The following is a 26,873-nucleotide window of genomic DNA, read 5'->3' on the forward strand; positions in this document are numbered from 1 at the left end:
TTCTTATTTCCATCACTGCAGCCTATCGAACGACCTCATTGCAGGCCCTGTGTGCAGTTACTGTTAACATGCCCATTCACATCAAGCTAACTATGGACTTAGAAATTTGGAAGGCCAAGAAGGGACTGACTGAGGAAACCAGAAAAGACATCAGAGTCAGACACAAGCTAGAATGGCAAGAGGAATGGGACAGTGCAACCACTGGAAGATTCACTTATGGACTCCTCCCAGAAATCAGAGTCAGCAACATGACCCCTTATCTAGACCACACTGCAATTCAGCTTCTCACCGGACATGGTGCTTTTGGTACTTATATACGCAGGTTTAACAAGAGTGAAGAGGACACCTGTGATCAATGGAGAGGTGGATCACCCACAGCACGCAATCATGGAATGTCCTGCGCACGAGGACCTAAGACAAGTTCTGGACCTGGAAATAACCAAGAGAGGGATTGCTTGCCCATGGAATTTCCACTCCTGCATCGAGGACCCGACCATACTGTTGAAGACTCTGGAGAATTGGAAGAAGATCTATGCAAGAGAAATCTCTGAAGCAGACTTCAAGGCCTTACCACTACAAGAGGAGTTTGTTGACCAGACCCAACTTCAGCATAGAGTACAACATCATGGAATGATGACACACCAGACATGACTACACATCCCAATGAGACGACAACACCTGAATACGACAACAATGATCACAGTGAACTCTTGGTCGCTCTTGGTCTTCCCGGCTTGAAAAACACTTCGTTGGAAATGGCAGCATAATGGTCATTTGCATGCTAGGATTATTTGCATGACAGAAGATAATGCATGAATAACAAACATTTAAGGCAGAGCAACTCTAGTACAATGAAATAGAAACCCACCAAAGTCGGGGGCTGAAAACCGAAGTATTTTGAGAGAAAGGGGCTTGGTGTGAGTTAAAAATTAAAAAAATGTATAAATACATCTGTTGCTCAAGAATGATAAATATGTCTTTTAGGCCTCTTTCCTCTTTTATGCACGACGTTTCCCGTCGGGCGGAATCAATCAGAATCTATCGGGCATTCCGTCGGTGAGTGTTTTAACATGGGATCAAATGGAAATCTTTCATGCAACTGCGTTTTACGTTGGGCGGAATGTAGGGCTGCCAACCTACCCCGTGCTCTGTCATCCACTCATTATTCATTGTAATAGGTTAAAGAGTACAAATAAAGAGATGTAATTGGGAAAAAATGTACTGGTCGAACATTACTTTTTTGTTTAAATCCGCGGAATAATACATCCTTACTGTTTCATAGGAATACCTAATATTTCTTTTGTATTCCTGGGACTGGCATGAGGATTTTTGTATCAAAGGTATCACCCGGGATTGATATGGGAATTTTTGTATAAAAGGCCAGCCCTACGACTTTCATTCACCGGGTGTACATCCCACAACTCCTTCGCCGACGTCTATTTTTCTCTACGCACAAATAGGTATAAACCAATAAACATGAATCTATCTTGGGTCACTGTCACTGATGATTGCCAAATGAATAAAGTTGGCAGCACTGACAACCCCCACCAATGAAAAACAGTGGATTCCGTTTGGCGTAGAAACTGCATAAAATGGACATTGATTCCGCCCAATCGAAAACGTTGTGCACAAAAGAGGCCTTAGGCAGGAAAACTGTGTTTTGATGAGAAACTGCTCTCTGTCTCTATGTGAGAATGTTATTCAAGCAATTAGCCCTGCTGCAAACCGAAACGTAAATTTAAATAACATAACTCACCATCATCGAAGTTCAATTCAATTCAAATTATCTTTATTCATCAAGTACATTAGGATACACATATATAATGTCACATTTCTTAAAATTTGATAATTTATACGAATTAATGATCAAATATACACCAACATTGGTGGTGGTAGCCTATAGTTGCACTTTGAACAAGGAAAGAAGAACTGGCTCTTTCATTGAAGATCCCCTCCATCATAAGTTATTGCTTGGATTTAATTAAATATAGACTAGAGGTCGTCCAGTGGTTGAAAACTCGACTAGAAAATAATATTTAATGTAAAGACCTAACTTATCTATTTTCACCTCCACACTGTAAATAAAACATGTGATTGGAATTTCTTCCATATGTTTTGATTTTCTGTTTCGTTGTTATTTTGTCACCAGGATGGCAACCCATAAGGCCCATTCAAATTTTTATAATTTAAAATTTATTTTTACTATAGCTAGTCTATGGTGTTGACCTACAACTAACTACAGAAAGTTTTTGTGTCATGATATACTTTTTTATAAAATTTAAGCCCAGTTGGTTCATTAGCTTTTTTGTTGAGCCAGAACTATCAGCTTACGGATGAACAGAAACCACCTGTTATTTTTAGAATATTATAGATGACTTGTGATCTTTTGTAAATGTTTAAAAGTGGCAATATGCTATGCTTTAGGCGGAAGCAGAACGAAGGAATCAAGCTGCTACTGGAAAGCCTAAAGCTGTAGAAACTCACTTGGATCAACCCCTAGAGGAGAACATCAACAGAATGACTCTAGAAGGCGAAGAGGCTCGTACTGTGGACGAGGCTATAAACTTACTCAGGTGAGGGATACAGGTTAGGTGGGAGAGTCGAGTATTTGGTCTACCGTTGTAAAAAGTACTTGGTTCTTCTTAGACTACTTGCTTAGTCAACACTATTGCTGCTTACTAGTGACGTTTGTCGGAGCTGCAATGAACGATTGTAGCAACGATGAGAGCAGCGATGCCAGTAGAATCTATTGACTATTGACTATTGACTATCTACCAAGTAGATAGTCAATAGTCATTTCTTCATTCTTTAAACAATACAGTATTGTAATTGATTTTGTAAAAAGATATAAGATGCAATACTTGTATAGTTAATAAAATTAGATATAAAAAAAAAATCAAAATATAGGCTGCCCTTAGTTTAACATTTGATAGGTAAAAAAAAATAAAAAAATAGGCGAACTTAACAAACTTAAATTATGAATGACAGTGGGTCTTACTTAAACAAAGGCGATGGTTGGTGATGTGTGTGTGCGATGGGGGATGGTTGTCATAGGTATAACAATGAACATAGAGGGACAAAATTTCTATCGTTAAATTGCAGATGGAAATATGGTAAAAAACATATCAAAATACAGTGAACATGAAATGTATGAAAATTAATTACAGTATTGCAAAATCCTATGGTAAAATCATGGCCTCACTTAAAACATTAACATTAGCAAACAATGAGATCATATTAAAAAGATTCCTCAATTTTGGAAAATGGGTGAGATGAAAGCCACATAGTTAATTTTATTTTAAAGACATTTAACGGCAAGGACTTTATTTGAGGATAAAGCTTATTAAATAATCTAATACTTAAACAAAAAAAAAAATTACTTTTTGTAGTTTTCTGTAGCCTACAGGGAAGTACATCAACTAGACCCCTATTCCTTGCGTTATAACCATGAATACCTTGGCGCAAAACATACTCATTTTCATTTTTCTTAACATTAATCGGACAATGCAGGATAAAAACATTAATGTCAGTTAATATGCCAGTGTCCACAAACAAAGGTTTACAATGTGCTCTTTGGTGAGATCTAGTTATGATTCTCACAGCCTTCTTTTGAATTAACAATATATTATTTACATGGGTACTATTTCCCCATAACAAAACACCATAACTTAAAATTGAGTGAAAAAAGCATAATACCATTGATAATACACAGACTTGAAATCATTCAGAGGCAGACTAGAGCTAAGCCATTTAAGAAGATAAATAAACCTAGACAACTTACTAGCCTACTAATGAAATCAATGTGTTAAAATTGTTATGTAATTTGGTTAATTTTTCTCCTCAACTCTATCTCTAGTCTGACAGGCTAAGTGTTGAGTTTTATTCTCATTAATAATCAAACCATTAGCTCTAAATTGTCTGGCTTCTAAAATAGTATTTTTGACAATATTAGACAAGACATTTGTATCATTGCTTATACCAAGAAAGGTTGTGTCATCTGCAAACATTGTAGTCTAAAAAAGGGACACATTGGCAGGTAGGTCATTAATTGATGAAAGGAATAATAAAGGTCCTAAGATACAACCCTGCGGTACTCCCATTATTACCTCCACACATCTTGAACGATCACCCTTCAACTCAACAAACTGAGATCTAGAGAGTAGCGCTCTGCTTTTATCGGCTTTTCATGTTTGAGCCTTGACACTCGCACTGAAAGGTTAATTTGTGAGTTTATGTTTTGTTGAAAATGAGTTTGTAATAAATTATTCTGTAGAATGATTAATTGTAGAACAACAAATATATAGGTTATATTATATATTCTTAACGATGTAAAATAGGCAGCTCCAATGTTAACAGACCCATCAAGAGAAGCATTGATTATTATCTACGCATTGCTAGGATCGCAGCTAGTATCCCTAATCACAGCTTCGACATGAACGCAGCCTAACAACTAAGAGTATTTGTATAACTTATGTACCTGAGCACGTTGTCACCTAGCAACAAGTTCATAAACTAACGACAGAGTTTGGTTCTCGAGTATTATAGAATAGGTATAGAGGTATGCACTGTGGATGCGATAATCCCTGGTGTGGATTAACGTCTGAACTAGTGAGTACTACCACTATCCGCAATACTATCCTGATAATTAGACCAATTCGTTAATACCAAGGCAAAAATGTGGTTCAGATTCCACTAACTGTAGGTCCCTTAGTTGCCATTACCTGTATGGGCTATTAATTAACAGCTGTGTCTAAGCAATATGTCGGCCTTGGTCTCTAAGAAGACTACACGATGTTTCAGGGTTTTGGTGTTATCGAGAGAAACAGTTGTGATGTTTCTGTAACCACTGAGAGATATTTAGGATTTTGCCTGAGTTGCAACAGACAGTAATGATGTTTCCAGTTAAAAATTTAATAGGCTGTCAGAATTTTTCATTGGTAGATTAATTTTTTCTTTACGTCAAAAACACGCCACTACCCCAAAGTTATTTTGTGTAAGGGTCTAAAGACAGGGTTTCTGTGATATTGTATAACCAATTCAAATAGAAAATTTGGTACGATAAAAAAATTTCAATTGCTATCGAGAATTGAGAGTCGATTTTTCACTATCGGTATTAAGAATCAATAAACTACCTGCAGGTGGTGGCAACGTGGGGAAGTTAGGAAAAACTAAATGAAAAATTCTTGATCTTCTGCAAGGTTGTAAACAGGTTGTAACAACAAATAGAAGCCAATGTTTTAAACTTGTTTTTAATTATTCTGGCTTTTAGAAGCCAGCAATTATGTTTTAAAGCATTTTACATCAACTTGTTTGTGGAGGAGGGCATTTTTCTTTGACTTCTCTTACAAGATACAGCTTTTTCCCCATGGGCGTCCATCCATATGGGCAAGAGGGGGCTCCAGCCCCCCTTTGAGACCCAACCAGGGTGACCATTCCGGGGTCACGGTAAGATCGAGGACGTCTTCCGCGGTCACGGCAAGATCGAGACCATCTTCTGCAGTCACGGAAAGATAAATCTTCAGTTATCACCGTGAAATGATGAACGTCTTCTGGCAAAATTGAGAACATCTTCAGTAGTCATGGTAAAATCATGAACGTCTTCCGGGGTCAGTGTTAAATCGAGTACATTGTCCGTGATCACGGTGAAATTGTATACATCTTTCGTGGTCATGGTAAAATTGAGAACATCTTCAGTCGTCATGGCAAAAGCATGAGCTTCTTCCCAGGTTAAAAAAATCTTGGATGTCTTCTGCGGTATCGGCACATCATCGTCTGGCACGAGCATGCATCTTCGTAAACGCTCCCTGCGGTCGAAATTTTTGCTCGGATCGGCTTGACTCAATCCAAGCTTGGCCCGATATCATTTTCTGCCCCTACGGGGTTCTCTTGTGCCAACCGTTGGTCCGACCAGACTCAACAAAATATGGATTTTCCGGACCCGCAAAGTCCTAGTATAAGGTAGGCCTACACTTGGGGATAGAAATTAATATGGGGAAAACCATGTTTTTCTGTCAGAAAAAAACTTGTCTAGGAGTTCTGCCCAAAACAAGAGATTTTCTCATTGTGGAGTAAAACATAACAGTCAAACGATTCACATTATTCCAGTGGCCACAGTAGTAGGTATACAAATGTTAAAAAAAAGCAAAATTTGCCTCGACCAAGGGCATGTATTGTGAAAACTTCTCTATTTTCATTCCACGCTGTAAATAAAACATGTGATTGGAATTTCTTCCATTTTTTTGATTTTCTGTTTATATTTTGTTGTCATTTCGCAGGGCCGGCCCCAGGGGTGGGCGGACCGGGCGGTTGCCCAGGGTGGCGGGGCGGGGGCGGTGGGGCCGGGGAGGTGGGGCCGGGTCGGCATAGCCCGGGTGGTGGAGCCAGGGTGGCCGCGGCGGAGCCGTGGCGGGGAAGCCGGGGCGGTGGAACTGGGGCAGCAGAGCCAGGGCAACAAACAAATTTTAGGGAACAGTGAATTTTTAATACGAATAAAATAATAAATTCATTAAGTGAATGTGAAGAGTACAATTATCTATATTACATTTTACGCAAAGAACAAGCCTAAGAAGATAAACGGCAATTCAAACATCGATTTAAAATTATAATTTAAGCCCAAATATAAAAACCAACCACTCGGCTTGTATATCGAACAACCGTCGCCACCACGTTACGACGTTACCCAGGACGAATGACAGCGTCAAAGTAACATTGCAGCGGTTGGGATTGACCTCGACGTATTCCTCTCTCTCTCTCTGCCCCCTCTCACAACGTTGTGTTTACTTTATTATTGATTATTTTGGTAGCGTGGGCTTCCCTTCCCTCCAAGAGAGGAGTTGCAAAAATGAGATATTTTGCAACTTTTTATCTTAATAAACAATGACGTAATTTGCTTCAACAATTAATAACATTGCCGTTTTGGGGAAAATCCAAGATGGCCGAAAGTCCTGCCGACTCTTAGGTAAGTTTTTTAACAAAAACAAAAAAATAATTGATATCTGCAACTGTAAACATAAACACCCTTATGAAATGAAAAAAAATTTTAAAATGTGGAATTTACACTTAGAACCCTTAGTACATAATTAAGTCAGAGTTAAGGGAGACGCCATAATTCGGCGATTGCTCAAGAAAAGGGTGGAGCCCAGGAGTAAACAATTAGGCGGGACAGTGGCATAGATACGGAGGGGGGATCAGGGGGATATATCCCCCCCTTCAACCTATAATGGGTAAACAAATTGTAATAACATTTAAAAAATAATGTTTTAACGTATGCAATGAAATAGTGAACCTTTTTAATTTTACTTCTATTATTGTATTAAGCTTGTTTTTCAAAAGTATACTTTCAATATCAATAAATCGTAAATAAACTGCAATGCCAGTGAAAGTAGTATGGTTTTTGCGCGCAAAACAGAGTACAGACACAAGTCACGGAAGGTCAACAGCCTTAGCCTATCCGCCCCTCCCCCTACCACCACCACTTCACCTTTTACACCTACCTGAAATTAATCGTTTTAACGTGAGCAATAAAATAGTTAATTAAATGTCATGCCTATTGTACTAAGCTTGTTTGTTTGTAGGTATACTTTCATTGTCGATGAATAAATGGTAACAGATAAACTACATGCCGGTAGCCGGTAGCAGTGGTGGGGTTGGATATTTGCGAGCCAAACAGACGTGAGTCACAGGACGTTCCGCGTTCAACCGCCCATCGACACCCTCCTCCTCTACCCTGTCATCCACACTACGCTTGATCTGTCGTCTGGTGTTAATTATTGTGCCAGTTTGTTTTTATGATTTTCGTATTCCGTGGTGTCTCATGAGTGTTATTTTATGTCGAAACAAAGTAAACTGATCGGGTTTTTCGCCCCGAAAAGAAAGATTTGATGGCGTTAGCTGGTGTGGCAATGGAACAACGAAGTAAAGTGATTTTATTACTCGCCTTTGAAATAATTTTTTAATAGGCCAAGTCCCATTAACATATTAATTAAAATATTCAGTGTTAAAGTGTTACAAAATTGCATAAAACTGTATTAAGTATTAACACCAGATTTCACTTCCTAAACGCTTAAAAATAGTGTTTAGAGAAGTTATTTTTCTAAAATTTTCCCGGACCCCCCTTACTACGACCCCCCGGGGGGCAGCAGTCGCCGATCTCGCCCAGGGCGGCAAAGTCCCTAGGGCCGTGCCTGTCATTTCGTTACCAACATGGCAACCCATAAGGCCCATGTTAATTTTTTTAATTTTAAATTAGTTTTTGTGCTTATTTTTAAGCCTATTTTAATTTATAAAGGGATTCTGCATATCTACAGGAAAATATCTTTCATTTGGTACCAAACGCGTGTATTCGGTCCAGTATGGTCAGACTAGCTGTCGTAAGTTTTGCAAAAGTTTTTTTAGTGTATAAGAAGATAAGTGTGAAAGCAAAAATTTTAAATCAAAATTTTAATAATTGTTCTCAAGTACTCTTAAGACTACCCTTTTTACTGAGGTTCATCCCGCACCACAACCCCCGGCCCCCCCCCCCCATAGAAAAGTCAGATGGATGCCCATGATTGTCCCCCCCTCCCTTAAAGAAAATTTCTGTAGGCACCCATGATTTTTATAATATACTGTATTCATATCTGTACAACATTTATTTAATATTGACAATATTCAATGTTTACAGCTCAAAAGACGTGGATGTGGATAAACATCCGGAAAAACGGATGAAGGCGGCCTTCACAGCATTCGAGGAGGTCAACATGCCGAGGATAAAACAGGAGAATCCTACTCTGCGTCTGTCTCAGCTCAAACAGATTCTGCGCAAAGAGTGGATGAAATCTCCGGAAAACCCTTTGAACCAGAGACTTCAGTCTGCTTGAACATAAAGTTTTCCATCCGAGTGTAAGTATTTGACTGATCCTGTACAGTAACTTTTGTTTTAGTTTTCTATAAATTTTTTATTTCACATTTTCTCTGAATTCGGTGTAATAAATGTACATGCAACACTGATGTGATTTATTCATACCTGGCTCCAAGTTCAATTATTTGATTAATGTACGGTAGGCTATTTATCTCGTCTCGATAGTTCCTTTTGTTCACAACATTTTTTGCTACAACCGTAGCATTATTATGTGGTGAAAAGAAAACACAAGATAGAACATCACTTTGCGTCAACTATCCTGGCTACCCCGATGAAGATGCCTAAGTTCCTTTTACTTTGGACCACCACCTTTTTCTCTGGACCCCACTTTACCAAAATGAAATAAATATAACATTTCATCTACAGTATGTACAATTTTGTGCTTCCCGCAGCAATTTTGTGGTACGCCGCTGACCCAGCCTACACAAACAGCTGTTGCACCAATTTATAATGGAGCATCTGCCTGTTGGTTATGTTTACACGTTTGTCATTACTGTTGTTACCAAGGCAATAGGTCTGCTGGTGCGTCGTTGCCACACATCAAGGCCTCGGCAGCAGGTATTAGATCAACGTATTAGAGCAGGCTATGATCCAATCCATTTCTGTGGATGATTAGACTTATGATTTTATGATGAATATACTTTTACAAAACCTAAGTATATTTCATGTTTGCATATTTTGAATTCTTAATGTAAATTAGTTAGATAAAAATGTAGCACTATTGAAATTGTTAAAGTAAGTTAACAGAGAATTTGAACATCCATTAGTTTAGACCAGGACATTTTATCTGTAATTGTCAATTGTTGATGTTTTTTAGAGATTCAGTAAAATATTGTTTCACTTGTAACATTCAATTGTGTAGATTCATTGTGTAGCTCTAAATTTTTAAAGAAAATAAAACATCTAATACTATAAGCAAAACTCCTAATCAACATATTTATATATATACACACAAGACCTAACTTACTCATTTTAGCTAAATATAAATTGTTATTCAACCTAGCCAGCTTAAATCCTGTTGAAATGAGTAACACAGAATGAGCCACATGTCTGAACAATGTGGCGAGGCGGCCGCCGTGCCACCGGGTACGCAGTGATGTCATCAGTTCCAGCCCACTCAGTCTGGCCCACCTGTTATACTTCATATACCTTGGCAGTCAGCTGGCTGTATTATTTATATACAATATATATATATATATTAGGAACGTTGATCATGATCTTACATCAAAGTACAAACCAATAATATCTCCGAGCTTGCTAAATAAGCAGATTGCTAAGGTGATATATCTTTTCTCAACATGTAGTTATGAAAACTAACGGTAATTAATAGACAATGATAATTGAGAATTCTCAGTAATTAAGGATCCTTATATATTTAATTTTCAGACATTCTATTTTAAAACAAATAATGAGGTCCACACCACTTTAACATTTATTGATATTTTAATATAAATAATAAGTAATTGTATTTCTTTAAGATCTTACGTTTAGTCCAGTTGGTTTAGCTCATTTAGAGCTTTAAATTTGTTGTTTAGCCATGAGATATAGTAGGGAAATTGTAATGCTAGTGAAATAGACTGTTAAAAAATGATCATAAAACAGATCTTAATATTACATTTTTATAAATTTTATTTGTTATATAATTGACTCACAATTTAATTCCAAACAAAGATTATGATGCAACTAACAAAGTTCTTTACATTTCATATTCTTTTTATGTTTTAAAACATCTTTTGAATAAGAACCCTAGGTCTAGGCCTCAAAAGTAACTGTTGATATCTCTGATTCAATCATATTCATTTTGGAGTCAATTCAAAATCAAGACAAACCGGTTATCACCGGTAATATGTCTTCAAAGAAAATCCAGAAAAAAGGAGATGTCGCAAACATTTTTCCCAACATTTTATTTAACATTGTTTATTAATCAACATAACGTTGCAAGTTAAATTGTAATTTATGTAAAAACACTATCACTAATACACAGTTGTAAAAAGTACAGTACTCACTCCTCGGTACAGTATTAAAAATATTGTACACACGTGCGGTTGAAAACTACAGCATCGCCTATGTTTAATAAACGGTTTAGTAATGTTTTTTTTATATAATTTATTTAAAAATAGTTTACAGTGTCTGACAAACATCTTATAGTAGTAATTAACATGTATTTTTAAGGCCTTTACTGAACCAGAGCCAGATTAGTTATGATATGAGCAACAAATTACGTATCATAGCACATCTAAACATAGATATCATAGTTATCACTAACTACGGACCCGTTTGGTTATTGTTTGCTCCGTTGTTGTCTGTTGTGAAGGACCAACTCAAGTAACGCAAACGCAACTTGCCAAAACATAACAGTATATTTGTAATAACATAGTCGTGTAGTTCTACAGGCGATACATACACTTGTAAACTTGCAAGAGTGAGCAATGCCGTTCAGGCACACTAGTCTGAATCTGTCGGGTCAGACGGATCGCTGCTGTGGTTGTCTCATATAACTTGGATGGATGAAGAACTCTCAGATAGATTCTTTGTATTGTTGTAAATGACAATGGTAACTTTTCTCAATGTAAAATTAGTACGATAACATGCTAAAGAGACTTCAAGTTATCAATCTATGTAGCGACTATCCCAAACCAACTAGTTTTATAAAACAACCACAGTAAAATAAAAGTTTGAAAACACAGAACCACTGATAACAGTACAAACGTCAGCAGTTGAACTGATAACAATTAAACATGAACCAAAGGAGGATTGTTAACTGTACAATGAAACGTACATGACTCACGGTCACACCAATACCTCCAGACTAACAACATTGACATATCTAAAGTATTTATTAAAAAATCACACATAACTTTGCGATGTTAAAAAACTCTCATCTCAATTCCTTTTAGTTTGAATCTATTATTTGTCTGACAAAGAAAGGAAGGTTAAACACGGATACATAAGTTATTCATTCACAATTCTCTAAATCAAACGTGGAAGCCTGCCCTCAAAAGCAGTGTTTTGTAGCTGGTTGGGTCGGCAATGTGTTCACTTTTAGATTTATTTACAACACTATTACTAAACATAAGTGTGACAACTTTTTTGTTTCGCTACATATATATACTAAGTTCGTTTTGTGAGCAATGGTTTTTCATTGTATCTTTTATTACTGAGGGTTTAGAGTACATGTTTACCCTGGATCGTATTTTAAAAGTACCCTATTGCACCAAATTGTAAACACACAATCCAACTTATTGTAAAAAACATATACTTAACATTTTACCAAGCTCTTTTGTGATATTCGTTTTTATACTAAACAAAAGTATGATGATATATGTACAGCATTCTAAATAGCTCTTCCTGATTCAAATGGTTTTATTATGACATTAAATGATTTGTAATTGAATTTAAAATCTGAGGGCAGCCTCCTGAATAACCCACTAAAATGAAAATTATTGTAAAAACTCACCTATAACAAATTAACATGTTTATAATTGTTTTTATTGTACACAATCTTTAAAATCTTACCACTTATTCAACAAAACGCACAAAATTAATTACATTAATTTTGTGCTTAGTATCTTTTATTATATTGGTCTCATTTTATAAAAACAACATAATTTGCTATTTAGCTTTATCATTAACAATCAGCTCATTATTTATTTAGAGTTTTTATTAAACATATCACAGAAATCACTAAACTTTTAATATGTTCTTGACTCACTTCACTACATCCAGAAGTCACTGTCAAGTTGAGTTCCACAGAATGTATTACAGCTAAGTACGAGGTTTCCTTGTCGATAACATAATTGAGTCTGGTGATAGTTTGATACATATATTATTATTTATTTAGGAAACTAAGGATTTAGGTTAAATTTATTTTATTAAGGCAATCCTTGAGACAGTATAGTTTTTCTATTTTTATATTCTGTGTTGCTGTTAAAATAGCTATTTTATGGATAACATGTTTTTTTTGAATAAACATTTGACCTAACTATATTGCAATATTAAAATTTATGTGATTGAAATGATTGTGAGTTTATATGTAATTTTTTCAAGAAATGTAATCCAATTGGCCGGTTGATGAGCTATGAAGAATATTTCTCAATTTATTTGTAAGTATTTTTTTTGTAGCTGAAAAAGTAAAATAAAACTATTTAACTTTTTTGATAAAGACAATCAATAAATTTTTTTATTTTTATTGAAAACATGAGCCCTATTCAATATCCATGAGTACTTCTTTTATCAACATAGAAAAAGTATACTTTCCCCAAGAACGATTTAACGCTGATTCAGTACCAGCTTATTTAAACAGAATTCACTTATTTTTAAATACATTGTGCTTAGAAACCGAACCGAATAGTTTTACGACGTATGAAAATATGTCAATGTTACAGCGATTCATTTCAGTTTAGCTATTTGTATTAAAAATGATTGTATTAGTTGGTCTCATTTAAGAGTGTCGATAAATTCGATCGTTTATAAAAACATACAAACTAGTCACGGTTAGTTTTAGACATATTCTACAAAACCTCAATGACTCCTTAATTTACCTGTATTAGTTGTTGCGCTTAAGTGACTGTTTAACAACGTGGGTTATGTCGAGTATTGTCGGATGTCTGACATAAGGGTAATGGAGATATGTCAGTACAGTAACCAAACACTCGGTCGAGGGTGTTGAAGTCGTAGCACTTGGGGCGTAGTTCCGTCGTTACTGTACGATGATGTGGGGCGCTGACAACAAAACAGCCACCGTGGCTATCACCGTAAACAGTGTAAACACTATCAAACAAAACCTGTCCACCACCATAGCGGCGAACTTCCAGTCACTTATCAGTTCTGCTTCCTCATCCGCCTTCTTCATTCTGTTAGTGATGAACTGTAGTTCGCGCAGTATGAGCTGTAGGTCACGCTGCCCCCAGGAGCACGGTGCCTCGTCTATAGTAAGCCCCGGCGTGCCGCGCATGTACCCGCTATTGGCTGAACTACAGTGGCGGAAGTCGTCGTCGATGTCAAGCACATTGGCCAACAGACTCTTAGACGATCTCTCCTTGAGCTCCAACTCTTTCATTCGATTACTCATCATAATCGTTTTCCTCGTGATCTTCTTCCCCGGTCGTCCCATGCCCAAAATCCATGGAAGCCATTGGAGGAACACGCTTTTTATCTGGAAACAATGTGTCTATGAATTTTGTGACAGGGCTACTTTCTTAAAACTATAGAGTGGAATTGTGTAACTTCCCACTCAATTACAATAAAGTTATAACTCAACAGGTCAACAGAAACAAGATACTAACTTAGAAAATTATAACAAATATACCCTCAAAAATGATACATTTTAACAAACTAAAATTGTCTAATTATTTTTCTTTTTAATTTCAAGGTGACAAGTTTATTAGAAAATTTTGTATTTTCGGGATGAAACAACAATTGAAGCTTAATCTATAAGATAAAATTGCAAATATTCACTTTTGTCAGTCCTGTTGTTTAGCCACAGGGTTGTACCAACTTTTGACAAGAGGACCCAGGGCCGGATTTAGCATTTTGGCGCCCCTGGGCCCAAATGATTTTCCGCCCCCTAGTCTGGTCACAGTTAATTTCCTTCAAATCTTTATTTAAAACTATATCGTGTCCCTAGGCCTAAGATAATTGCTTGAATACCACTCGTCAGAATTTTATCATTGCAAGTTACTGTATTTGAAGAATTGACTTGTTTAGCCTTAACAATATGGCGTCTTAAACACTTTTTTTTTTAGCAATTTGTGCTTTTAGTAAATGCTGATGCTCAAGTTTATGGGACTGAAACAAAACAACTCAACCCTCCGATCATTCCTGCAAAAAATCATGGCCATTGATTCCAATTTTAGGCCCAAAAACATGAACTCCATACAGTACGTGTACCATAGATTAAACATACTCCTTTAGTAGATTTGTCATCATTATGGATTAGCTGAAAACAATTATTGTTATTTAAACCTATTTTATAAAAAAAACTATTTAATCATAAACCATAGCATTATGACCATAGGTCGTCTCCTGGTTATATTACAATAAATTAAAACACACATCATAGAACTAACCCTAAAATTATAGAATCAAAAGTAAGTCAAAACCAACGTCCAGTGTCACCAACATGAACTAGACGTAAAAAATTTGAACTAACAATGTGATAAGAAGTTGACTTGAGTTATGTGGTTACATTTAATCTATGGTCGTACTGCATCTAGGTTATATTTCCAAAGCAAAACAGAGCAACATTCCGGCCAACCATACCGATCCTTAGGTCTGAGGAGAAAATGACAGCATTAATGGTGCTTTGGAGGGTATTGCATTTTTCTAAAACCTATTGCAAACTGAGATTAATATTTTTTGTTAATTTTAAAGATAAATTCATCATTTTTAAATATTCAACACAACGTATTATATATTTTAACTGCAGATTGTTGTAAATTAATCAAAAGATTAGTTAATAACTTTTGTTTTGTGAGTGAGGGTGGTAACAATGTCTAGCACGCTACGCATGCGCCTCTAATCACTCTGATCAGTAGTAGAGTAGTACCGAGCCCGAGCCAGCATGAGCATAGTGGCAGCAGTAGTTATATATTGATGAGTGGCAGTGCAGTGGCAATACGATGCGTACCGATCGGGCGCTCGTCAACATCCTACAGCCTACTCCCGTATAACCAATGTTTGTTACCAATGTTGTAACGAAATTGATGCGTAATTCTGAAAAATAGTTTACATTTTCTAACAATTATTTCTACCTTTTAACTTCAGAATCAGAATGCTTTACTAGCCAGGGTTTTTTTTATCAACTATGACTATTTATTTTTATTTTTAGATATAAAAAAAATCCTCTCGGCCTTGCGCCCTCTGGGAGCTCGCGCCCATAGGCCCGGGCCTACCGGGCCTATAGGGAAATCCGGCCCTGAGAGGACCACTTTCAAGCCCAATAATCCCACATTATTTGTCAGAATCATTTAACAACAATAAATTTATTATTTAATACAATGAACTTCAGACAAAGAACACTTGTATTGTTCTCTATGATCTACATAAATAATTAATAGATAAATAATAAATAAAATTTAAACATGTTGTCAGTTTTAGCAAATTTCCCATATAGGGAATAAGCTATTACCGTAGAACTCATGGTAAGACCTGGACCCGGGACCGATTTAATTTTTAGTTTTGACGTCCCTAGAGGCCAAAAACACCATCCGTTCAAATTCATATACAGTAGAGTCCCGCAAACTCGACACTCGATAACCCGGCAGTCTGGATAACTCGGCCATCAGCTGGCTCAGAAAATTAGTGATTTTTTTGAGTCCGAGTTAACATGGACACAAGCCAGCTCAAGTATAATCATTTGCAACTCGTACTAAGGATTTACCTATATCTGATCACTTGAACTATAACTTGAAATATAAATCTAATTAAAAAAAGGCGTTAAAAAGCTTAAAAATTGTATTGTTCTTGTTTTTAACTCTAGTTCCCAATAACCTGGCATTTCACAAACTCGGCAACCTTCCAGTCCACATTACGCCAAATTTGCGGGACTCTACTGTATATATATGTGTCTGTTAGTGTGATAACTTGAGCAAAAATGATCCGATTTCGATGAAATTTGGTACAAACGTGTAAACCTATTCGAACGAGTTCGCGAACCAGCATAATTGGACCAAGGGAACGGGGGTTTATGGGGTGTTTTATGACCCTAAAAACAAAAAAATTTCAATTTCTTTTTAAACCGTTTTGTAGAGCTTAAAAAAGAAATAATTTAGTATATCGAAGCATTGTTGTGTCTATGGTATAATCAATCGTTTGATCGAGTCTTACCCATGGAGGCATCTCGTGGATGTCGGCAGTCCGATGGTGGTAGTTGAGCACAACAACTGTCAGGACGACCGATGACGCCACCATGAACATAATGCAGTTGAAGTAGGTGCCTGCATGGGGATCACAAGGAGCATTAACTAAAGTACACATTGAATTCAACATTAATTGATTTACAAGATGTACCGAATAAAAAAATTATCAAGATTTGTGACAAGATCCGTTTAGATAATCTAGTGAAACTATTTGGTTATACTGTAATATATTTTTAGATTTTGGGAATAGGTAGCTAATTTGGCTTTTTTATGAAGTAAAGAACTGTGAAACTGAAATGATTTTATTGAAAGTAGTTCAAACATGTTTTACAATTTGGTCTGCAGATATCATATTCCATTTATGCATTACCATGCATTACCATTTATGCATTTTATTTATGCATTTATGTTTTAGAATATAGATTTTCTTAAATGAAACTTACTAACAACAAAAACAAGGAAAAAGTAAATAAAAGATTTGACAAAAAATTTACAGAAAGCTACAATTAATTATGTTGTACAAAATGTCACATGTAAATTATTAAACAATCATCCAGCTCTGTAAATTAGAAATAGGCCTATCAGCTTGAGAGAACATAAGAACAATAAGTAAAACTACGCATGTCATGTACCTTACGATTGTATACTTTCCAAATATGGTTCTTACCAAAAATATATTTGACAATGCTATGTATAAAGATCAACAAACACAACATCATGGGCATACAGTAATATGGTATTAAGAATGCGAATACTTTTAATATCAATCATGAATTAGGCAAATAAATTAAAATTATTTATCATTCCAATACAAAATTTGATCCATTTTCTTTTTTGACCAAAATCAGCATGGGTATTTATATTTAAAAATAAAAAGGCGTTGAAAATCTCTGTTATGGTGTGATAAAAATAGGTAATGTCGTTAATTCATTGTTCCCCAACTACGTAGCTACTTACCGACTGCACCTAACCTACTTATAGTGCACACTCCATAGTGAGCTACAATAGTGTTAATCTATTTCTATATATATGGTATATATATATATTTTACTATCTATATATTTTTGCACTAAAGTAAACACAAGTACTGGCATTGTGACAATGCATTGACAAATATGTGTCTAAGCATTGTTGGCTGAAGTAATTTACATTTAATTAAATGTATAAATGTAAAATTGTTCACTTTACTGTGCGTAAAAACACTTAAAATGTATATGTTAAAGATATCATGCTTATCCCCATGGTTGGTATTTTCATGTTTGTATTACAGAGTTGAGCGTTTAGATGTTTGGTAAATGTTTTATGTATCTTGTAAGATGAGTATTTGTATCTTACAATTCCTTAAAAAAAATGAATCATCCATCAAACTGAGTACACATTGCCATGGAAAATATTCTACTAACATAAGCAATCCATTTTTCAAAAATTTAAAGTTGGGTTTCTTTAGAACCATCATTATTGTTATATAAGATTCCCTTTTAAACTTGTAAAATACCAACTATAGTGATAACAAATTAGTGAACAAAGTGTACAAAACACAAATAAAATTATATCTAACCATGCTGTGTCTTCTAGTACTACAACACCAAAATTATGGCCTTGTAAATAACAAATATAACACCATTAAATTTCCGTAACCAAACACAATAAACTAAAACTCAAGCAACATTGATACATTACATCTTAAACCTCCTCCCCTGACTGTTAAACTCTGTTTAAAACTGTTTAAAGTTTAACTTTATTCGCTTATTAATTAAAAGATGATATTTGGCGGTTAGAAGTAGTTTTATTGACATTTTTTAGGCGATTATCATTAAACTGGTCGGCAAAATACAAGAACAAATCACAAGCAGGTGAAGTATAGCAGAACAAGTGAAAAAAAGTTCGGAAGAGTATTATCTTTGTTATTTAACGTGTCGGTTTAAAATAGGTTCCAAATATTAAAAAGTAAATTATTTACGAACTTTTTATTTACCTTGTCTTACCAGTTTACTCCAGGTTTTCCTCGTTTAAAGTGGTTTTAGTCAGCAAAAGCCTGTTCAGAAAATTACACTTTGATCATGTTTATCTGTTGCGGATTATTTAGTCACTGTTTAGTGCATGCTGTTTATGTTCGGGGGTTAGCCATGGAGTAAGGAGGCACATTCGAAGACACAGAGCACACAAGAACATTTCGCACAACACTCAGGGCAGTTGATACTTGGAGGTGAGGCTTCACCACTCGGTTAGAGTTGCTTTAGTTATGTACGGGTCGAATTTAGAGTGACATAGTTTACTCGTGTCATTTATAAGTAGCCAAAGATAAGTTTAAAGAAAAAAAGCATCATCTCACCTTTTGAAGAGGTCCTGCAAATTAAATCTCAGAGTAAGAAGGAAAGTTAGTGGTTGTAGAGGTCCTGGAAACACTTCACAGTTATGTTCAAATATCACAAGAAATTATAGTCTCGAACAAATTCATCGTTTGGAAATAAGTGTGATTGCATCAAATGAAATGTGTACAATTGTTTGATTATACTTGGATAACTGTGAAATATTCTCAGGGCAGTAAGAGAAGTGCATGTAGAAAAGTGCTATGGCAAAAGAGGAATAAAGGATAGAGGAGGCACTAAACAAAGAAATATTCCAATAAACTAACACTGCTTAGATAGTTCAAACCTTAAGTCAATATGGAATGAAATAAAAAATTGGTTTTATTAAAATTAGAAGTTTAAAAAGTATTTAACTGCATTATTGTATTTGTAACTAATGTTAAATGTATCTATGTGCTTTGGTTTATCTAAGTGTTAATCACACTCACGTGTATCTAAAATGGGAGGGTCATTGGCAAGTTAAAATATAGTTCATACAGTTAAATATCTTATGAAATATTATGAAAAAATATTAAAATATTAATGATTATAAAATGAATATTCGCTAAAGTTCTTTAATAGGAAACACAGCCAAACACACTTTGGACGCGTATAATCAAGATATTTGTTGAATTATTTTATCACTAGTAAAAAAACTGAAACCCTCACATCTACGTCTCTATCATTGCTCCTACATTCAGTAAGATATGTTCATTAAATACTATCCAGAGCTAAAAAACCCTCAACTTAAAAATTTTATGTTTTCTTTTAAGTATGTAGCTAGCCTTTATTAGGGGTAAACAATTTTAGTTTTTATGTGAATTAGTAAGATCAATGATTGGTGGAGCATAATGAAAATTTTAGTTCATTACAAGGGTCAAAAGTTTCTTTTTGATCATAGCTTGTTTTTATTGAGCTTCTGCTCTTGGCAAAAGGGTAACTTAAGGCCTTAGTAATGAAATATACCATCTCAAAATATAATTTAACTGTAAAAAACAGTTTACACTAAAAAATAAACTATTGCATTTGTTGTCTGCAAATGTTTAGTATTGAATGACCTCCCATTATAAAGTAGTGTTGGAGTGATTCTAGTCTATCTTGTAATTCCTAATCGTGCTCTAAATTGTTGGAGAACCCTAAACATCTGTAATATTGTAGTTATTGTTATTCATTTATTTTGTTTTTTTTGAAAATAATGTTAGACCATGAGTGTTTTTTTTTTAATTATGTACAAACTGTAACAAAATGACTTTTGATATATGAAAACAATAATACAAGTAAAAGCAAAGTAAAATAATAAACTTCACTTATGTTAAAGACATTCTTTAAATAGTTGACCTTATTGCATGATTAGTATGAGGTGCCTGAATTGTAATTTGACTCCCATCTCAATAGTGTGGATTTCATTTTTTTTGTGATTCAATCCATTCCAATTAGTTGGTATCTACAGTTGTATGAAATATTTTGGACACTCCATATAGGATTCTAGCCCAACGTTTTTTACATTGTGAATATTTGATGATGAAGACATTTTTCATTCCACAAATAAATTAAGTGCAGTTTTCTTTTGTAACAAATATACAGTGTGAAAATGAAGTCTTGAAACAAATCTGTATTTTTTTATCTGAAATAGATAGAAATATTCTGTTTGTGGCGTTGATTGTTAACAAAGGTTCCGTAATTTTTTACATAGGCTAAAAAATATTTTTAAACCGCCCTGTAGGGGGTAGGGGGTGACTTATTTTTTTTCAAATAGCGACCCCTATTGAGTGACCCCTCATTTTGAAGAATTTGTCAAAAGAAACACAATGACACAAACCCGAGGTGGATATCTCAAGCCTATGTCCCACGGAGCGTTGCGCGGCGCTCACGGCGCGAGGCGTGCCAAACCTCGCGCCAGGGTAAGCGCGTGGTTCTACGCGCCAGAGTGGCGCGGAGTGGGGTTGCGCGTCCGTTCCCGTAAGTTGTCGGTAAACATCAAAGACGCGGGTTGGAGCGTGGACACCCTGGGCCAGTACGAGACGTTTTTCCACCGGGTGAACAGGTGTCACGTTGAACTTGCAGTTATTCAGCAATTGTTGGTGCGAAACTTTTGTTGTATGCATCCATCCACCAACGCCTCTCTTTTTTCTTTGAATACAATTTTAACTTCAAATATTCACCACTCAACAATAGATAACAAGCTGCGGCGCACGCTAATTCACCGTCACTTTCCAAATCACTCATCATTAAATCACACATATCTTTACAAATACAGTGTAGCACGGAGGTCTCTATGAGGTTTTAACACTATCCACTACGGCCTCTAGACGCGCGCCGTGGGACAGGTCTTGCGTGGACCTAAACGCGCACAGACGCTCCAGCCCGCGCATTTTCACCGTCGCGTGGAGCGCCGCGCAACGCGTCGTGGGACATCGGCTTCCACCCCTAGCCAAAATGACAAGTATTCCAAAATTTGATTTACTGTATGTGAAAAAGCACCAATTTCACAAATATGGAAACGAATCTGTATTTTTAAAACTGAAATAGATAGAAATTTTCTGTTTGTAGAATTGATTGTTAACATAGGTTCCGCAATTTTTACATCAACAATATTTTTTAACCCCTTTAACAGGGTAAGGGGTGAGGGTGAATTATTTTTTTTAATAACAACCACTATTGAGTGACCCCTAATTTTAAAGGGTTTGTCAAAAAAAAAAAAAAATACAATGACGCAACACCGAGGTAGATATTTCATCCCTAGCCTAAATGGAGGGTGTTCCAAAATTTGATTTATGTGAAAAAGCACCATTTTGGAATACCTGTTATTTTTGCTAGGGGTGAGATATTCACCTCGGGTTTGTGTCATTGTGTTTCTTTTGACAAGCTCTTAAAAATGAGGGGTCACTCAATAGGGGTTGATATTTGAAAAAAATAAGTCAACCCCTACCACCTACCCCGATAGGGGGGTTAAACAACTTTTTTGTGTAAAAAATTGCGGAACCTTTGTTAAGAATCAATGCTACAAACAGAATATTTCTATCTATTTTGGTTTTAATAATACAGATTTGTTTCAAGACTTAATTTACACACTGTATATGTTAATATGAACAAATGACTGTGCTGGACTAGACCTTTATCGCATGTCAATGAAATTTTCTCTAAATAAATTCAAAATCTGATAAGACAAATAAATGAAACCCAAGTTTAATTTTCCAATATCTATACCCAAACCAACCCAGTTCTCAAATTCTTTCTCCTCTTGTGTAATCTACTAGGGTATTACATAAAAAAATAAAGTTTCCACCTTTTCTAAGGTGGACAATTCACACACCTCTTTAGTTATCAGCTGTTTAAAATCAGCTGGCCTCCAGCTGATAGCGGTATCAGCTGATTTAAGGAGGGAGGTTAGCCATGCAGGTCGCAAACTGTGCACTTCTCATGTTTTGAAATTTATATCTTTATTAGCTGAAGAATCTCCTGTAATAGTTTATAATCAAAAAGTATTAAATTTCAGTGTTTTTCAACACCATGCACTTTTCAAAAACAATAAATTTCAAAGTTTTGGGTCACCCCTGTAGTGAGTGTGAGAGTGTATTTACAATTTTTAGCTTGTGGAAGATAATTAATTTTCAAACTCTTCACTTAGAATACAGATAATTAACACCTTTTCAAAACTAAGAATGTGTATTACAAAAGAGCTTAATTTAACTGTCACAAAAGTTGTTGAATAATATAAATAAATATGCAAATTTCACAATTCTTCACCTTTACTGCATAGAGCATTTTCTAAATAGACCATTATAATGCTATTACACTAATATCATTTAAAAAAATCAGACATGTTTAAATTTAATTGTGTTTATCCATTTAGTCTATACACTGAAGCTAATTTCAATTATTTTTTAAATTTCTGTACTTGTCAGTGTGTACTTCAAGGTTGAATATGGATTTTATTTTATAATGAAATAGCAATATGTATTTTGAACTAAACAGAATTATAATTACACTGAGTAAAATTGCTTGTGGGTAACTTCTTGATCTTTCTATTATAAATCCAGTTTTCCAGAGAGTTATACTATACTATTTTTTTGTCTTAAATCAAGTACTGTCCAGAAAAAATATTTACCCTGTTTTGCTTTAAAGTCCTTTTAAAACAACGGAAGTGTTACAATTATGCTAGAGGTGATACTCAGATATTGGTCAAGTTCAACGATAAAATGATAAATTTAAGCATAAAATCACACTTATTTATTAATCGTTTAATTTCCTGCAAAAATAAAGTTAACCAATTTTAGACCAACCCCCACTTCTTGAAAGCCCTGAAATGACTGGGTAATTTTATGTGTTAAACAGAGTTATATGTTTTGTAGTGACCCAAAACTTTGCGTAATACTTTAGTACATGTTTGTACCTAAGATGGGGAGAGCATCAGAGGTTTGAGGCAGGACTTGCGCCAAGCGAAGGAGAAAAACAGTCTGGGACAGGAGAATTGTAACACCTGCAACAGACAACCGAACCAACCTAGCCTCCAAGGAATGTTAAACCAACTGTAGCCTCATAGAAACGTAAAACCAACTGTAGTGTAAAAAAAATTAAATGTGTGTTTCCAATTTGATTTTATTATTTTTTTCATTTTAAATTACAACAAAAGTAAGAAATAAAAAAAAACTGATTAAATTAGAAATTTTTTAAACTCTTTGGCTGAAAAATGAAGGAGAACTAAAGATTTACTTATGATGTAGTGACTCGGAAATGGAATTTTAAAAATATCAATACTTTTATCTATTTATTCACTCCTACGATTGTTATTACTTCAAAAGTATCAATTTCATACAAGCAGTGTTTCCAAACGACGAAAAAATCCTACTTACCGGGTCAAGTAAATCTCATTTAATCCTGCCTTAACTTTATGAAAAATCTTGTTCCATCCCGAGTGATATTTTTGATGTATCATGTTTAAATTGTTATTAAAACCTTGTTGTTGTACAGGACTTAAATAATGTAGTAAATTGCGGTTAAATAACATAAATGAGTATTTAGGTTTGCTGCTACAGCGAAGGATAAAGTAATTTTTTTGTATAATGTCTATAGTATAGTATGAAAATTAATTTATTTCCGAATTTGATCAAATACATCCGTAAACAAACAAATTAAAACGGTTTCTTTTTTCTTCATAAGAATTACATAAGAATTTTGTTAGTGTTTAGAAATTGTATCTATAACTTTTCAACACACAACAATGCTTCAATATAAAAAGTAATTGTTTTTTAACCCTACACGATGGGTGTAATATAAATTGGACATTTTTATGTTTTAAGGATAAAAATAAAAAAAAAAAAAATATTTTTGAAAAACGTCAAAATTCTATTAATCTCCGTTCTGATTACCGACATTACAAGACGTGACAGTTTCACAATCTCATTCTAGTTCATCCAGCCCTACACATTCATGCCAAATTTCATCAAAATCGGACCAAAATTACTGGAGTTATCATGTTTACGGATGCAGACAAACATTCATAACATTTTAGACAAATGGTGGGTTTGTCCTCTGGGGACATCAAAGCGAAAAATCGGTCCTGGGTCTATGTCTTACCGTACCACCTAAGGTAAATAGCCTATGTAGGGAATTTGCTAATCCGTTTTTAATCCCGCGCAAAGTCTAAAAATCCTGTTTCCCTGATAAAAATCCCAAAACCCTGTGCATGGAAACACTGTTGCATGTTTGTGACGCATGGTTGAACATGGATTTGTATAAAACTCTTATTTGAATAAATATCTTTGAACTGATCTGAAATTTATGCTAAGAGTTTGTATGCACCATTTCAATTAGTGCTTAATTGACCACACAATTAGTAATCTCAATGAGGAAGTTAATAGCTCAATCAGTACATTTCTAATTTGTAGTCCTTACCAATGTTTTGAGCTTAACTACAAATTATTAATTGTTTTTAATGGAAATATAATAACATTATAATTATGTTATGTTTATGGCTTCAAATTGCAGAGAAATAAATCAATTTTTTACTCCCATATTTTGTAGTCAAAGAGTTGTAAAAATTTAAAACATTTAGGTCTACAGTATAAAAACAATACTTAAGAAATGAAATGTTTTAATACACCCTTATGGATTTGTTTTTTTTCATTATATTAGTAATGCTAAAATATGTAAAGTGACGATCTAGTAGTTTAACATGTTACCTTAGTATTTTATTTTATGTGTTATTGCTTTGGAAATACTCTAATTGATGTATATTTATGGGTTTAGTTAGGTGGAATTTAGGTTAGGAAGTTAATGAGAGGCAGTTGCGATTTGATTGACCAGTATTTTAGTTATAAATAAAATAATTAAAGAACAATATAAAACATTAAATACTTATCATTAATGGTTTACTATACCTGTGCCCAAAAATGTTGAATAACATTGGATATGTAAAACGACTCCGCAAACTCAGCTGGATAGAATAGCTCCTAAAATTGATGAATTGGATGCACAAGTTTACCTTAGCACTAATATGGGGACATCAAATATTATACACCCTAACCAAAATATTAGATGGATTTAGAATGGTTTGCATTGTAATGTGACTTTATTGCAAATATTGTTTGAAAAAGTCATTGTTTGAAAGAAATAAAAAATATTAAAACAATTATTTAAGATGAAAACGATTTTTAGGGATAAAACTGCTTTAACTGAATGTGGTAATAACAAACTAAAATAAATGGAATAGACTACATACATTCACATTTTTATATGTTGGAGTTATTTCAATTTTAACTTAACAGGTGCAGAATGTTTTTAGTATAAACTTGAAAGGGACTTTTTAATCAGAAATAGTTTTAACTTTTAATAGAAATCCTAGGAACTATAATAATTTTGAAACATGTTTATCTGTAGACTATTATGATTAATTTTTTTAACCATTTTATTTGGTAAACTATTTTTAAATTGTTTATATTAGCCCTAAACCATTTAGTTTAGATAATCCTACAACAAAGATACAATAAAGATTTAAGGGGTTGAAACATTTGTTCAAACTACAAACTGTTCTTTCTAATTAATTGAACCATAATGTTTATTTTTAATTCTAAAACTAGTTCGAACTCAAAAGAATTCAATACAATATAATTTATTGATTTAAAACACGAAATACAAATCTTACAAGAGATTTTGTCTCACCTATATACAAATTATAAGTGCATTTAAGTATAGTCTCTGTATAGAAGAATTAATAATATACTTCAAGATAACAATTCAATAGAGGTATTGTTACTTTATTTTTGGGAAAAAACTTAGCATCACATTTATAGGTAGATTAGTTTTTTAGATTAGTTATAGGGTATAATAATAGTAAAATTAGTTATATAAGAACATTAATTCACTCTCATTCATAATGTTTACACTTAATCCCAAATACTATAGGCACAGTAATAACAAAAAAAGTAATTTTCAGAGTTTATATTAATTTATCATGCAGCTTATCGACATTATAAATTAGCACAAATTTATAATAACTGTTTAGCTCGTTCTATCTACCTTAGGTGAGCCTGTCATTTAATCAATTATTAACTTATATACTGAATTAAATTTAATTAAGTTTAGTTTAAATAATAAAAGTTTAAAGCCATCTTTTTCATAGCTATTTGAACGTTAATTATTCCTACAATCGAAACAGTACATAAAAGCTTAAACACCACTATTGACTCCTCCTCTATAATCCTCTATAAATTCCTATTGTAAAAGTTTTAAGGAAACCAAACAACAACCTGTCACAACTTGAACAAT

General features: G+C 34.4%; 2 protein-coding genes across 4 annotated transcripts in view; one reads left to right on the plus strand and one right to left on the minus strand.

The window, feature by feature from the left end:
• The window catches only part of LOC128996423 (coiled-coil domain-containing protein 124), a 463,618-nt gene extending 454,632 nt beyond the window's left edge, over positions 1–8,986 (plus strand). For all 3 annotated transcript variants that reach the window (XM_054421749.1, XM_054421747.1, XM_054421748.1), the window contains exons 4-5: positions 2,425–2,573; positions 8,663–8,986. In XM_054421749.1, the coding sequence (XP_054277724.1) occupies positions 2,425–2,573; positions 8,663–8,858 (345 nt within the window). In that variant the 3' untranslated portion in view covers positions 8,859–8,986. The remainder of the gene's footprint in view (positions 1–2,424; positions 2,574–8,662) is intronic.
• A 1,813-nt stretch (positions 8,987–10,799) lies between these two features.
• The window catches only part of LOC128997452 (neuronal acetylcholine receptor subunit alpha-7-like), a 75,596-nt gene continuing 59,522 nt past the window's right edge, over positions 10,800–26,873 (minus strand). The window contains exons 2-4 of the mRNA XM_054423090.1: positions 23,500–23,627; positions 16,727–16,836; positions 10,800–14,054 (exon numbers count right to left, since the gene is read on the minus strand). Of these exons, the coding sequence (XP_054279065.1) occupies positions 13,599–14,054; positions 16,727–16,836; positions 23,500–23,627 (694 nt within the window). The 3' untranslated portion in view covers positions 10,800–13,598. The remainder of the gene's footprint in view (positions 14,055–16,726; positions 16,837–23,499; positions 23,628–26,873) is intronic.

The sequence above is a fragment of the Macrosteles quadrilineatus genome, unplaced genomic scaffold, assembly GCF_028750875.1.
Source record: "Macrosteles quadrilineatus isolate MER2022 unplaced genomic scaffold, UCM_ALF_1.0 Scaffold_6__1_contigs__length_79288215, whole genome shotgun sequence".
In the NCBI taxonomy this organism is placed as follows: domain Eukaryota; kingdom Metazoa; phylum Arthropoda; class Insecta; order Hemiptera; family Cicadellidae; genus Macrosteles; species Macrosteles quadrilineatus.